The sequence below is a fragment of the Rhagoletis zephyria genome, unplaced genomic scaffold (genome assembly GCF_001687245.7).
Source record: "Rhagoletis zephyria isolate East Lansing unplaced genomic scaffold, Rhagoletis_zephyria_1.1 Rzeph_scaffold_01193, whole genome shotgun sequence".
Lineage (NCBI taxonomy): Eukaryota > Metazoa > Arthropoda > Insecta > Diptera > Tephritidae > Rhagoletis > Rhagoletis zephyria.
The window spans coordinates 128,804-144,755 of record NW_016158277.1 but is presented as its reverse complement, the minus strand read 5'-3'; the positions used below and the strand labels follow the sequence as shown (position 1 = coordinate 144,755).

Below are 15,952 nucleotides of genomic sequence, written 5' to 3'. Positions count from 1 at the left end.
TCATTTGTGGTTTTGTACAGTTTTGTACATAGACAGAAACAAATTGTAAGATTTACTGTCATTCACTGTCCCCAACGGGAAACGTTAGATTTTCGTTTGTGACAATTGTACCATAGGGTACGTTTTATATGTATGCAAAAGTTTCAATTACGTGAAAAATATTTTTTTCTGTAAATTTTCATATCCAATTCAATTAAAAAACATGTACTACATACATACACATATTTTTCTATGCACGATTCATTTCGTTTGTTGTTTCGTCTGTAACTACTAAACTACTGTAGTGTACTATCGCAAAGTGAACTCAGCCGTTTTGTTTTCGTATTGTATCGAACTGTAGAAGTAATAAACGAAACGAAATAGCAACGTACAATATAGTTTATTTTCGTACACTGCTCTTAACAACACAACATATCGAACAATTAAGCAATACCCAAGTGCAATGCTCTTTGGGGTAAGACAGCGGGGTAAGGTTGAGGATGTGTTGAAAGAAAGGTTAGCAGAAAATGAGATAGGTTCAGAATTAAAAAGTCATGTTGAGACAAGAGAAAAGGCAGCTAAGAATGAGGAAAGGCTGCAAGAATATAACTGTTCGAACTCGATCGAACTATTGCCCTGGCCGTCGCCTTTCAATTCGCTGTTATTTTATCATGCAAACTGTCGCCACAATCTGGCATTCTCTGTGGCTGAGTTAGCCGTCGCCGCGTTCTGGCATCCATGTAAATCGAGGGCGAAGAGAGCGAAAAGAGACAGAAAACGGAGAAAATAAATGCATCAGCTAAGAAAGGTTGCCAACTAGCGGGCATCCTCTCCGCATGTATATATAAGTGTTTCACTAACCTTGTAAATATATATCTATATTATATTGTGTCAAGTACATACCTAACGGAAGAAATCTGAAGTTTTTTCTTCTAATAAAATCAAGCCTTCGCTTCAGTACTGTTTTTTCTTAACCCCAATACGATGCATTCTGCACATAAATTTGGTGGCCCATGAGGGGAACATAAGCTAGAAAACCATCCCAACCCAACAATCACAAATAAGCCTGCATACAACGTTCACCTTTGCTGACGGAAAAAACGATTTGCCGCGAAATATTTGTCATCACTGCCGTTTGTAAAGGGCAGCGTGTTAATTGATGACGTCACCACATAACCCCAAAACAACAAGTGGTGTTCAACAAGTCGTCCACCTACCCGAGAAGAAGTCCAAACTCCGTTCCAAGACGACATCGAAGCTGAATCCATACTACACCATCCAAGATAGCATAGACAGCATACAGGTGAGTGTGCCAGTGCACCATAGTTGTAGTAGTTGGTTGCTTAACTAACGACATTGCATTGCGTCAACACCTAGAGAGTAAGTAGGGTATCGGTTAGGGAATAGGCGCGATGACTCCTACCAAAGACAATCCGCCAGCTTCGCCACCGGCAGTTGACGATGGACTCTTGGCATTGCAGGCAGCTCATCATGACGGTCTCAAACAAATCTATAAGAACTTCAAAAAGGACTCTTGTGCCAGGAAAACTAAAGCCTACTGCCAAGTCCGGCTAGATAAGGTTGAGCTGCTGCATAAAGAATTCTTTGAAGGTCACAAAACCCTTGTTTGCTCTTCTCTGAGTCGCGATTCACCATATTTTAAAGATTCAGCGGCATCAAAATTTGAGGATCTCTACTTCGACTTGCGTGCTGCACTGTTAGATGCCTTGGAAGAGCAACAGCCTAAATCAACGCAAGGCGCTCCTCCGAACCCATCTGCGGGGCATATGCAAACGTCGTCGCTTGAACTACCGAAATTACCCGTGCCATTATTCACTGGAAAGTACACAGACTGGCCAGCTTTCCACGATGCCTGTATTCGCTTAATTCATAACAATTCGAGTTTGAGTATGATCCACAAGTTCCATTTTCTGAAAAGGGCGCTACCTGATGATAAAGACCTCGATGTGCAGCAAATGGATCTTACCGAAACTAACTATCCTACAGCCTGGGAGTTAATAGTAAAGCGGTACAATAACCCTCGACTTCTTTTCATGCACCACATGAACAAGCTGTTCAGCATATCTACGCTTACGAAAGAGCAGTCGGATGGGATTAAATCACTTCTAAACGCGGCCAGGGTGTGCATCAATGAGTTCCAGCGACTAAAAATTCCTATTTCCGACTGTGACCACTGGATTGCCTACTACGTATCAATGCAGCTCCCTAAAGAGACGCATCAGGCATGGGAACATCATTTAGGTAGTAACACTTCGATTCCAACCTTTACCGCACTTGAATCGTTTTTAAATGATCGCTTAGTTACAATTAACGTGATCGAAAACAGGCAGCGTCACATTGATGCGCCATCATCCTCAAAGCCTAACCCGTCAGCTCATTCGCCAGAGAAACGCAGCAGTTGGAAAGCGAATCAGTCAATCAGCAGAAGCTTTCATGTAACTGCCCAACCAAAAGGGGCAGGTTCGTGTTACCTATGTGGTGATACTCACATATTGCGCCGTTGCTCGACTTTCCTGACTAAGGACTGTTTCGAGCGCAAAGCTATTGTTGACCGCGCAAAATTATGTTTAAATTGCCTTAGCAACTCGCACAGAGCTGCTCAGTGTCCCAGCACAAAAAATTACCTTCAGTGTGGACAAAGACACCACACCTTGTTGCACTTTCCGAAATCAGCTCCACAAACCGATGGAGCTTCAGCAGCACAACCACAGCTGAATCCCACAGCTCTGCCTTTCCGACGTGAAAGCACATTTAGTTCAACCACCACAGCCTCAAAGGCAGCAAATTCTGCTTTTGTAGCAACAACAACTACAGAAAAACCAGGGCGACAGGTTCTTCTAGCAACTGCAATGGTAATTATAGTGAATAACGTCACTGGTCAAACAGAAATTATACGCGCTCTCATTGACAATGGCTCCGAAGCAACGATAATCTCGGAACACGCCGCTCAAACCGTTGGCTTGACTCGCACTCGAACTTCAGCGGAAATCTCCGGGGTGACCGGCACCCCCTCAAAACATTGTAACTTTACTGTCAGTTTTAGCATTCGCTCATGTATCAATCCTGATTTTCACACTGAAATAGACGTAGCCTACGTTCTTAATTCGCTCGCTATCCATCTACCCAGTGAGAAAATTGTGGCGCAGCAATGGCCGCACATACTTGGCCTGCAACTCGCTGATCCCACTTATTTCCAATCCCGCCGTATAGACTTGCTCCTCGGAGCCGATATGATGGCCCGTATCATGTTACCCGAAACTCGCATCGGAAGGTTCGACGAACCAATCGTACAACGCACACAATTGGGGTGGATCTTGACCGGAAATGTAACGCCAGTTTCCAAACGCTCAACAAGCATTCGCTGTCACCACTCCACGCTTCAACTTGAATCTCTCGTTCAAAGGTTTTATGAACATGAACAAATACCTGAGGACCGAGCATTATCTCTCGAAGAAAACTGGTGTGAAAACCATTTTCTGCAAACACATTTGCGTCAGCCCAATGGCAAGTATTTGGTAAGACTTCCATTAAAGCATTTGTTTGATGAAACTCAAACACTTGGCAAGTCTAAGTAAACAGCACTAAATCGTTTTTATTGCCTAGAGCGCAAACTTCAACGCGACNAAGTATTTGGTAAGACTTCCATTAAAGCATTTGTTTGATGAAACTCAAACACTTGGCAAGTCTAAGCAAACAGCACTAAATCGTTTTTATTGCCTAGAGCGCAAACTTCAACGCGACGAGAAAATGTGCAAGCTTTACAGCGAATGCATCCATGACTACTTCGTATTAAATCAAATTACGCCCGCTACAACAACGGAGAGCGATCACTGCACCTTCACTCCGGCGACTACTCCAACGGTGACATCGTGCGTTCTGCCGCATCATGCGGTGCTTAAAGAAGAGAGCTTAACGACTAAGTTACGCTTTGTTTTCGATGCTTCGTGTAAGACGACGAATGGCAGATCTTTGAATGATGTTTTGTGCACTGGCCCGGCGCTGCAAATGACTTGTCGGCAGTAATCTTGAATTGGCGAAAACATAAATACGCGTTCACTGCTGATATACAGAAAATGTATAGATGCATCGATATGCACCCCGAAGACTCGCAATATCAGCGTATCATATGGCGAAATAGCGAAGGAAATATTCAAGAATACTGTCTCACTACAGTCACGTTTGGAACGGCCTCGGCTCCATACACCGCAATACGTGTACTCCATCAACTTGCCGAAGATGAAAAGGAGTCATACCCACTAGCAACAGAGGTTCTAAAACACGAATTTTATGTTGATGATGTGCTATCCGGCAGTGACTCCATCGAAGGCGCTATAGCTATTCCTGAGCAAGTTACTGCAACCCTGCGCTCTGCCGGGATGAACTTACGCAAATGGAGCAGCAACTCGATCGCTTTACTGGATGGAATTCCTCCGGAGCACATGTCAAGAAGCAACTGTTTAAACTTCAACAGCACCGAAACGGTCAAAACACTAGGCATGTGCTGGCAACCGAATCATGACATGTTCATTTTCAAGCTTAACTTTGAAATTGATTTCTCAGCAACAAAACGTGCTATGCTATCCACAATTTCTCGGCTGTTTGATCCACAGGGACTTATTGCACCTGTCATAATAAAGGCTAAAATTCTGCTGAAGTCTGTGTGGATGTACAAGGTTCAAAGCGAGCGTCAAGAGAGCATGGCTCTCGGGTGGGATGAAGATCTTCCAGAAGACATAAATCATCAGTGGCAACAGTTTCTAAGCACCTTATCTACCCTGCACTGCATTAGGATTCCCAGATGGCTACAATACGAGCCAATTTATATCAAGTCACTACAACTTCACGCCTTTTGTGATGGCTCAACCGCAGCTTATGCAGCCAGTGTTTATCTGCGTGTAGAATGTTCCGACCATAGAATTTATACTACCTTGCTTATAGCCAAGAGCCGAGTAACGCCAACGAAGGCTCTTACAGTACCGCGCATCGAGCTCAGCGGTGCCGTGCTGGCGACAGAATTGGCATCTTGGACCCAACGGTCGTTTAAGGCTAACGTTTTAGATTTGCCCATTTTTTATTGGACCGACGCTACAATTGTCTTGTATTGGATAGTCGGTGATCCCAACCGATGGCAAACGTGGGTATCGAATAGAGTAAGTAAAATCCTTCAAGCCTCTTCGCCTCATCAGTGGAGCCACGTCGATACGCTTCAAAATCCTGCCGACTGTGCAACTCGTGGATTAACTCCCGCGGTTTTATCGACATTCGCGCTATGGTGGGCTGGTCCTCCCTGGCTAAAGCAAGCTGTCACGGATTGGCCCAAATTTGACCACTCAGCAGTGGATGTGCAAGAGGAAGTAGCTGAAGTCAAGCGCAAACAACTTCAAGTGCACTTTGCTATCGCTGAAGATTCCGTAATTTTTCGGTACTCTTCTCTTCACAAAACGATACGTGTGTGCGCTTACATGTTTCGGTTCGCCTATAACGCTCGTACCCAAACTGCTACGCGTTTGACGGGACCTTTGTCAGTCGCAGAACTGAACGAAAGTTTAACTAAGATTGTGAAGCTTGTTCAACAGGAAGCGTTTTCGAAAGAGATAAGGTGCATTGAAGGAAAGGGGTCGCTGCCAAGCAATAGCAATCTAACGAGCTTAGCACCATTCCTGGATGATCAAGATGTTCTTCGCTTACGCGGTCGAATTCAACGAGCTATGTTACCATATACACAAAGGCATCCAATTATACTACCGAGTTGTCATCACTTCACTTGGTTGGTCATCAACAGCTCGCATATAACAACTTTGCATGGTGGCCCGCAACTAACTATATCTCACATTCGACAGCAATTTTGGATTATAAACGTCAGGCGCGCAGTTAAGCAACAATTGCGTAAATGTATCATCTGCTTTCGCAACAAACCAGTTGCAGCCTCACAGCTAATGGGAGATTTGCCCTTTCACCGCGTCAATCCACCGCAACGCCCCTTTCTAGCAACCGGTATTGATTATACTGGTGCTATCGAACTAAAATCATCACGGTACCGGGGGAACACCACATACAAGGGCTACGTTGCAATTTTCATTTGCTAAGCAACGAAAGCAGTTCACCTGGAGGCGGTTACCGGAATGTCATCCGAAGCCTTTATCCTCGCACTGCAAAGGTTCATCGGCCGGCGAGGACTGTGCAAAGATATGTACAGCGACTGCGGGACGAATTTTGTAGGGGCGGATAAGGTGTTGCAGGTGAGCCAGCGGAAATTTCTCGAAGACATCAAGAAAGATGTCGTTCCACATATCGCCAGCCACGGCATCCAATGGCATTTCAATCCCCCTCACTCCCCCAATTTTGGGGGTCTGTGGGAGGCTAATGTGAAATGCGTCAAGTACCACTTAAAGCGCGTTCTAAATGGTACACGCCTTACCTTTGAGGTGCTATCAACACTTCTTGTACGCATTGAGTCATGCCTAAACTCTCGGCCACTATGTCCGCTGACTTCAGACCCAGATGATTTGATGGTGCTCACCCCCGGGCATTTTCTCATCGGGAGCCCGCTTCTTTCACCGCCTGTTACTTCAGCGGTACCAAACGTTTCACTTAGTCAACACTTTATTCAAACACAACGAATGTTACAACACTTTTGGCAGAAATGGACTTCCGATTGGTTAGCTCATCTGCAAACGCGACCAAAATGGTGCAAAATGCAGCCAAACTTACAACTGAATGACTTAGTTATAGTCAAAGATGACCGACTACCACCAAATGAGTGGGTTATGGCTCGCGTTATTGAACTCCATCCCGGATCAGACAACCTGGTGCGCGTAGTCACCGTACGCACAAAAAATGGAACGTATAAGAGCTCAATCTCTAAGCTGTGTCCATTGCCGATACCCACTTATACTCAAAATTAGCATTCCAGATTTTAGCAACGAAATACTGCACTTGGCACACTCTCTCCTCTTGGCCAGCGTTAAGCCCAAACCAAATGGAGGACTATGCTGATCCCAGCATGGGGGGCGGCATGTTCGAACTCGATCGAACTATTGCCCTGGCCGTCGCCTTTCAATTCGCTGTTATTTTATCATGCAAACTGTCGCCACAATCTGGCATTCTCTGTGGCTGAGTTAGCCGTCGCCGCGTTCTGGCATCCATGTAAATCGAGGGCGAAGAGAGCGAAAAGAGACAGAAAACGGAGAAAATAAATGCATCAGCTAAGAAAAGTTGCCAACTAGCGGGCATCCTCTCCGCATGTATATATAAGTGTTTCACTAACCTTGTAAATATATATCTATATTATATTGTGTCAAGTACATACCTAACGGAAGAAATCTGAAGTTTTTTCTTCTAATAAAATCAAGCCTTCGCTTCAGTACTGTTTTTTCTTAACCCCAATACGATGCAAATCTGCACAATAACAAAAATTATGTAAATAAAAAGAGGCAGAGCCCACACGTATACAAAAACGGAGATTATGTTGTTGTCAAAAACTTCGATTCAAATACAAGTACGCCAAAGACGCTGATTCTAAAATTTAAAGGTCCCTACAAAATAGTAAAAGTATTACACAATGACCGTTATATGTTAGGAGATGTAGAGCGTTTCCAACAGTCGAGAATATCTTACAGGGGCGTGTGGGCAGTAGGGAACATACGGCCATGGTTCTATGGGCGCACGAATGATAGCAAAAGAGATCAGGAGATCTCATTGATCAGGATGGCCGAATATATATATATATATGTAAATATGTAAACGTAGTATATATAGCAACCATAAACACATATGTATGTAAATACCACATAATATGCTGTGTATACATTTCCCCTAGTCAGTAAGCGTCATTTCCAGTTATAGTGTAGAAGTTTCTATTTCCCCTTTTCTATTCTGTAGCGTCCTTTCCAACCTTCCAGAGATTGCATCATCCGTTTAGCTTAAGCACATATTTGTACAGTCAAGGAGAATCAGAATAAATTTGGCGATTAAACCTATCGGACGTGGTTCTTTTATTTGCGTTTATAATTTTGACGCATTTCAGTGTTGGTTCTTTTAATTCAAGTCTGCCTTCGGTTTTTGGAATTTAAATAAGTTCTCAGCAAAAAAGTTCGTTTAAACTGATACATTTGAGTAGTCCACTTGCAAACAGCGTTATGTGATTTTATAATAGAAAACCATAAATTTGAAAAACGGCTACGACAACAAGTAAAATTTAAATTGAATCCTTTTTATTATAACCTGAAAATTGGGATAAGTAGGAGCCTTATAAAATTGCAACTTAATATAACATGTCATAAGATAACATTAACAGTCTATACCACCTAAAGCAGTTTTCTAGATGGATACTTTTGAAAGTTTATAAATAAGTTTGATAGCGACTTTTGGAAAAAGACTTAACATTTGGTGCTATTTTTTTCTGATCATAAAAATATTTTGCACTCTGTTGTTAGTGGGCATGAAACTACTTTAAATATTGGTACGTAATCCACCAAAAACTAGAAATCGAAAAAATTTTAGATAGCGCACTTTGCAAGTGGGCTACTTAATATGTATGTGTACATAGTGCTTGAAAATATCAATTTTTCCCTTACCTTAAACCATTAGGAGTTGGCAAAAATGATGTTTTATAATTAAGGCAGAATTGAATATGCGCTATATGGGAAGACAATATCTACATGTAATATTTATTCTGTGTGGTGGCACTACATCCAAACACAAACGCGTGTTAAGCAAACATTGAACAATTTGTTATTTTCTAAGTTTGCGAATAAAACTTCAAACTAAAATTTAAGATATTCGTAACAAACATTTTATAAACAAAATCCCCGCTACGGCTTTCTTTAGAACAAATATATACGTTTAAAATAAAAATAAGCGTTTTATATAAAGGGTGAACACATCAAAACTGCGACACTTTGGGAAGCTTATAACTTACCCAAAACGAATTCAATATTTTGAAATTCAAATACCATAAGCTGACCACATGACCTTAGTTGGACGTAGAAGAAATTTCATTTGAATTCGTTTCCTAGTTGAGTTAAAAATGGCAACCGAGTTAGAAACGAGACAAACCATTTTGCACGAGTTTATAAATGATCCGGCCTTAAGTACACGTAAAATTGCTAAAAAATTAAAGATTGCACTATTCGACAGTTTGCAGGGTTTTAATCGGTACAAATAAGACCTGGCAGTTACGATAAAACCAGGGAGCGGGGGTTAGCATGGTCAAAGTGATAAAAACAGTGCTCGGAAGGTCCTCAGTGCGTTTTCGCGATATCCGAAGATTTTGTCGCGTTATGTTGCAAAATCCGTACGCAGATCGCAGTTTTTCGTACAAAAGGTAAAGCGGAAAGCTTCATTGAGATGTTCTACAGCTCAAACAGCGCCAGACCAAGGCGCAAAGTAGAATGTTACAGCGAAATCCCGAATTCGGAAGTTGTAAGAATTCTAAATTAAAAAATACAACTGCATTGTTATGGACTGAAAATGAAGTCCAAATTTCCAAAAAACCTCATGGTTTGGCAAGCTATTTGTTCCTGTGGCCGTAAGAGCAGCCATTTTTTTCCATCCGGGACAATGAATGACCAAGTTTATCGGGATGAGTGCCTCAAAAGGCGTCTTCTGTCATTTATCAACAGATAAGGAGTAGGCCACTGTTCTAGGCGGACTTGGCAAGCTGCCACTATGCCAAGGACACATTGCCGTGGTATAATGCAAATAAAATAACATCAATTTTGTACCTCACGACTGCAATCCACCCTATAGCCCAGAGCTACGTCCTATTGGGGAATATTGGTCAATTGTCAAAGATATCTTGCAGAAAACAGGTGAAACAGTGAAAAATATTGAAGAGTGCAAAAGAAAGTAGTTGTGCGCATCGCGTAAAGTCGATGATGCAGTCGTGCAGAACATGATGGCGCGTGTGCGATGAAAATACCGATCACTTGCATATGGAGCAAATAATAACTAATATTTTAACATTTTAATAACATCTAAACTTCCAAGTTATATAATACAAAAAAAAAAAAAATTTCAAAGCCTGCTAGTTTGTTTCTGGTAGTAATTTTAAGTGTCGCAGTTTTGGTGTGTTCACCCTTTAACTCTGCCTGCCATGCAAATTTTCTCTGCGATAAGGCTAGTAGCCATTTCTAACAGATTTCATGTCGCTTATTCAAAAAATGAAACATATATATAACATATTTGCATTTTAAGAAAACAAGGCAAATAGCAAAATCAAGGCAAATAATAAATCGGCTGCCGGCTAAACCGAAATTTCTCCGGATGTTTGCTATCGCAACCGGCTAAATTTAGCCAGAAAACGGCTAAAATGGCAACACTGATTATAAAGTGTGTGCAAGGAGGCGGCACAACATGGCGACCGTGGCTTTCGACGGTACAAAGGACCTCGGCCGCGCAAAAATTAAGAAAAAAAAATACTTAACAAACAAAAAATATAAGTAAAGAAACAAAAATATATAATTAAAAAAATAATATAAAATAAATAAATAATGGTTGGTGCAAATGTAACGAGTACAGCACGCCATTGGCAGGACCATCGAAGCCACGCCAATAGTGTTCCTCCGATACCATTATGTACTCGATGCCTGTACTCATTAAAATTATATAAGAGAAAATACCATGCTACTCGAAGTTTCGCTAGGAAATATTCGATTCTACTTGTACTCGAGAGTACTGAGACGATACATATTAGTTAATAGCCGTATACAATATAACAGCATACAGCGGTGAAAGGCTTATGAAGAGCTGAAAATACCTTTTCACTTCCACCTATTTTGAAATGGGGTTACTTGAAATTGCTGAAACAGGAGACGTTAAGTAATGAGAAAGCTCATCGTTTAGTTGTGTTGGATTTTTCTGTTTCGAAACGAATTCTGGACGGTGCTTCCGCAAATCATAGGCTGGCTCCACATCCTCCTCTAATTCGATATGATTTTTGTTCTCTACTCTGTGCGCTCTTTTAGTTTAACCCTAGCAAAATCGAGTGGGACACATCTTGAATTGTTTTTTTCAAAAATAAAAACACAGATTTTTTTCAGATGACCTTCCCAAACACACAAGTAAATACTACTTGCACTTTGTACTCGATACCCATGAAATACTTCTACACGCGTATCGCAGTACGAAAAATACTCGGTACTTGGTAGAGGTACTCGAGTAAATACTTCTAACTACTGGTATCGAAACATCACTGCACATCACTTCACGCACTCACATATACTTACGCCCCGTTACCAAACACAGCATCAGTTGCATCGGCATGCAGAAATTTTCGTAAATAGTAGAACCACAGCTAAACCTTGATACAAAATAGAACATTATTACGTTCCCACGGCACGTAATTCGCTGTCATTCGCAATTGGCGCCCCAATTACGCTTCGAATTACGTAATTCGCCATAAAAAATTTTTAGAGCTAATTACGCTCAATAAGTACTCTTTGCATTGTACTCTACTCACAACAGAGTGTGATCACTTTGTGAGTAATTCCTCAAAATGGGAGGAATTTCGGGTGGGCTTAAGTATTTTTTCAGGATTTTTATTGTGAGGAATTTTCTCTCGATATACTTGCAGATAACAAATGCAACCATGTTTTACACAACAGAGTTGTTAAATCGCTCTGAAAAAAAAAAATGAAACAGAAAGCTTTCCGAAGTTTCATAAGGAGCGAAATACACCACACAAGCGACTTGTCAACAGTGTTGCCGTTTGGTTCCAAATGGATCAAAATGATACGATTTTCATCGAATTTTTAAAAGATACTTTGATTTTTAGCTAAGATAAATTGTGATACATTTTAATTCACAAGTCGNATTCTCCTTCTTCTTTTTTTTGGCGCTGTAACCGCCTAAGCGATTTTGGCCGAGCTCAGCAAAGCACGCCAGTCGTTTCTCCTCTGTGCCAACTGACGCATATTGGAAACGCCAAGTTACCAAACACAGCATCAGTTGCATCGGCATGCAGAAATTTTCGTAAATAGTAGAACAACAGCTAAACCTTGATACAAAATAGAACATTATTACGTTCCCACGGCACGTAATTCGCTGTCATTCGTAATTGGCGCCCCAATTACGCTTCGAATTACGTAATTCGCCATAAAAAATTTTTAGAGCTAATTACGCTCAATAAGTACTCTTTGCATTGTACTCTACTCACAACAGAGTGTGATCACTTTGTGAGTAATTCCTCAAAATGGGAGGAATTTCGGGTGGGCTTAAGTATTTTTTCAGGATTTTTATTGTGAGGAATTTTCTCTCGATATACTTGCAGATAACAAATGCAACCATGTTTTACACAACAGAGTTGTTAAATCGCTCTGAAAAAAAAAAATGAAACAGAAAGCTTTCCGAAGTTTCATAAGGAGCGAAATACACCACACAAGCGACTTGTCAACAGTGTTGCCGTTTGGTTCCAAATGGATCAAAATGATACGATTTTCATCGAATTTTTAAAAGATACTTTGATTTTTAGCTAAGATAAATTGTGATACATTTTAATTCACAAGTCGAGGGTAACTCTTCCCATCTTAAGACTTTTATGATTTTGTGGCCACACATTAAGTTTGTTTCCTTTCATTGAACATACCACCTTTAATATGCATATGGATTTAGTCCGAAGTCGTTTCCTTTCACACATTTATCATATATTTTGCTTACAATTTCTCACTAAATCATGGAATGCGGGAACATGCTAATATTGTCGTTCCTTTTTCATTTTGAAGCTGTCGGATGTGGGACTGTGCTAAAGGCAGCGTCACACGATTGGTACTTTGGTACAGATTTGTATATTTTGGCAGTCACACGGTGGTGTTCTTTAGAAATTTGAGTGCAACTCAATAAAAGAATTTCCAAACAACACTACCCTGTAACTGCCAAAATGTACAAATCTGTACAAATGTACCAACCGTGTAACACTGCTTTAAGAATTTCATCTAGAGTAATTTAGTAAGTATTGTGAAAATTGCTTTTATGTGTTTACAGTGTTAAACACCAATTTGATATGTGATTTTAGTTAAGTATGCAAATGAATTCAACTGTTACCGAGTATAAAAGCTTTATTTTCACTCTTTATTTTAAATAAAAACTAAAAAATATTAGTAAAAACTGTCTACGATCACATTTAAAAATTCAAAATACCATTTTAATTTAAGAATTAGAAGTTTTATTGAAGATTGATACTTTGATACTTAAAATTTTTTTTCATGATACTTTTGATCCATTTTGTCAAACATTCTTCAAACCTACTTCTCCCATTTCGCCTTACATCATGAAAACATGACTCGTTCAAGCAAAGAATTTTAGGTTCACAAAAAAACATTTATGTTTAGGAACGAATTAAGGGTCAGATTTATCACTGATATAGTTGCAGCAATATTATACACAAAGCAAGACAAAAAATAACGGTGACACTTTGTTTGAAACCTAAGAACAAATGTACCAATTGAATTGGAGAATGTAATTAACTTTTATACTAAGTAACTGTAAATAGTATGTAGTACACAATACTCATATCTGTAATAAGAAAATTTTGAGTAATTTGTTCGGATTTTGAGGATTTTTCATTTGTGACAAATGGAATTTTCATTTTTGACACGGCGTTACGCTTATAATTCTCGCTGAATTTTTGACGAACAAACCTACTCTCTTGCCTACATGAAAAAGAGTTTTCAGACTGACCGATTCACAATACACTGAAATAAAAACCAATACACATAAAAAACGTTGTAAAATTTTCTCTTCAATTTTAAGGCCGTAAAACAAAGACCTTAAGTTAACATCAACCGAGGCCATATGTTGACAAGGGATGCAAAATCACATTTACATAAAAGAACTGGTCAGATTTTTCAAAAATTCCTTCAATTCTGATGTAAAATATGATGCCAAAGGGCTACAGATCTCCCATTCAGATGACCAGTCATATGACCGGAAGATGTCTTGTAGGGTTCCCTGAGAGTTTTGCTTTACATAGAAATTTGTGCTCTTTTATTTCCATTTTGTAGCAGCATAGCTGCACTCCTATACATGTATATATGTAAATATGTACGAGCAAAACTGTAACATGGTGTAAAAATTTTTAATCCACCCACCGCTGTTTCCAAATTCTAACGACTTTCATCCTTTTGTTGTATATTCTTGTTGGTACATCCCTACTCCCTCCCTCAAAACGATTTGAAGTCAATACAACAACAATAAAAAACCCAGCAGACAAAAATGTAAATTAAGGCAAATGTTACAGTTTTGCACTCACTCTCAGTTTTGCATTTTACAGTTATTTTTTACTTAGTTTGAAGTCAGATGACTTTTCTGTATTGTAATTTATTGAAGAAGTAATCAACAGTAAATAATATAGTTAATCAGGAACCATAAATGTAAATAATAGATTTACTGTGGAAAGGCGGGACCGCAGGAAAGTGGCAAAAAATTGTGGAGTTTGCTACTTGAAAATATTTAGATTGATAAAAAAATATAGCCTAAAGTGTTCATAAGGGCAAAGGAGGTCTATCAAAAAATATTACGTTCCGATATCTTGTGAACTTAGCAGCAAGTAGCGATGCAGCCACTACTGCAGAGCGCTTAAGGTATTAAACTTTAATGCAAATCAGTAGACAGCGAGGCGACGAATTGTCAAATTGGCGCAAAGGCATCATAAAAGAAGAAAAATGCTAATTTGACCAAAATATATGTGCGAGAGTGGTAGCATTTTGCTGTGTCGCCCGAAAACCGGACCGTTGCCTACTGGGATATGTTAGGCCTTTCAGAATGCAATAAAAAAACATATTTTTAAGTTTCAATTGAAGGTTATTTGGTCTGACAAGACTCAATTAATTGCTTTCAATCAGATGGCCGGGCATGGTATTGGATCAAAGACCCAAATTAAGCCCATGCGCCACATGTGAGGCAAAGTGTGAATCACAGTGGTCGGTCAATAATAGTTTGGGGTTGTATTTAAACAATTTTGTGGGTCCGTTAGTACACACTATGCGCAAGGAACAGTATATGTTCATATTTCAACAAAATTTGCAAGATGTAGTCGAAAAATGAGAGTTTCTGCTGAAAAATCACCCAAAACATACTGCATATGTTCGAAAAGACAGGATACAAAAAAAAAAATTTGCTAAGTTGAAATGACCTCCACAATCCGCGGACATAAATCTCATCGAGAATTTGCGAAATCAACTAGAAGCACAGCTTATTAAGTATCCATGTCCGTATAATCAAGTACATGAGCTGTGAAAGCAAACTAAGGATATATGGAGGATATACCTCCAGAAGTTTTGCAGAGATGAAAATAAGGTATGTCAAATCGCACCCAGAAACTAAAACAAGCAAAAGGGTACTGAAAATTGTGTTAGTAGTTCTTTTTTTCGTTAAAATTGTTAAAAAGTTCCTAAAAATATATGAGTGCAAAACTGTAACATCTGCCTTAATTTACATTTTTCTCTGCTGGTTTTATTATTGTTGTTGGATTGACTTCAAATCATTATGAGAGAGGAAGTACAGGTGTACCAATAATAACATACAACAAAAGTATGAAAGTCGTTAGAACTTGGAAAGATAGCGATGACTGAAGTAAAAAGTGTTACACCATGTTACAGTTTTTCCCGTCACTGTATATAGCAACCATAAACACATATGTATGTAAATAGCACATAATATGCTGTGTATATATATCCCCTAGTCAGTAAGCGTCATTTCCAGTTATAGTGTAGAAATTTCTGTTTCTCCTTTTCTATTCTGTAGCGTCCTTTCCAACCTTCCAGAGATTGCTTCATCCTTTTAGCTTAAGCACATATTTGTACAGTCAAGAAGAATCAGAATAAATTTGTCGATCAAACCTTTATAGTCTCAGAAGTGAGACCGCATTCCCTTTCCTGAACGTGTGTGCCGAGAAAATACTGATTTCTTTTTACAAATTTCAAGGACATAAAGATTTTCGCATAAATAAAACAAA

General features: G+C 39.7%; 1 protein-coding gene across 1 annotated transcript in view; it reads left to right on the top strand.

Annotated features, from left to right (window-relative positions):
* The first annotated feature begins 1,391 nt into the window (after positions 1-1,391).
* LOC108363113 (uncharacterized) overlaps positions 1,392-15,952 on the top strand; it is a 51,087-nt gene continuing 36,526 nt past the window's right edge. Inside the window, exons 1-3 of the mRNA XM_017616381.1 lie at positions 1,392-3,515; positions 3,685-4,019; positions 4,082-6,034. Of these exons, the coding sequence (XP_017471870.1) occupies positions 1,392-3,515; positions 3,685-4,019; positions 4,082-6,034 (4,412 nt within the window). The remainder of the gene's footprint in view (positions 3,516-3,684; positions 4,020-4,081; positions 6,035-15,952) is intronic.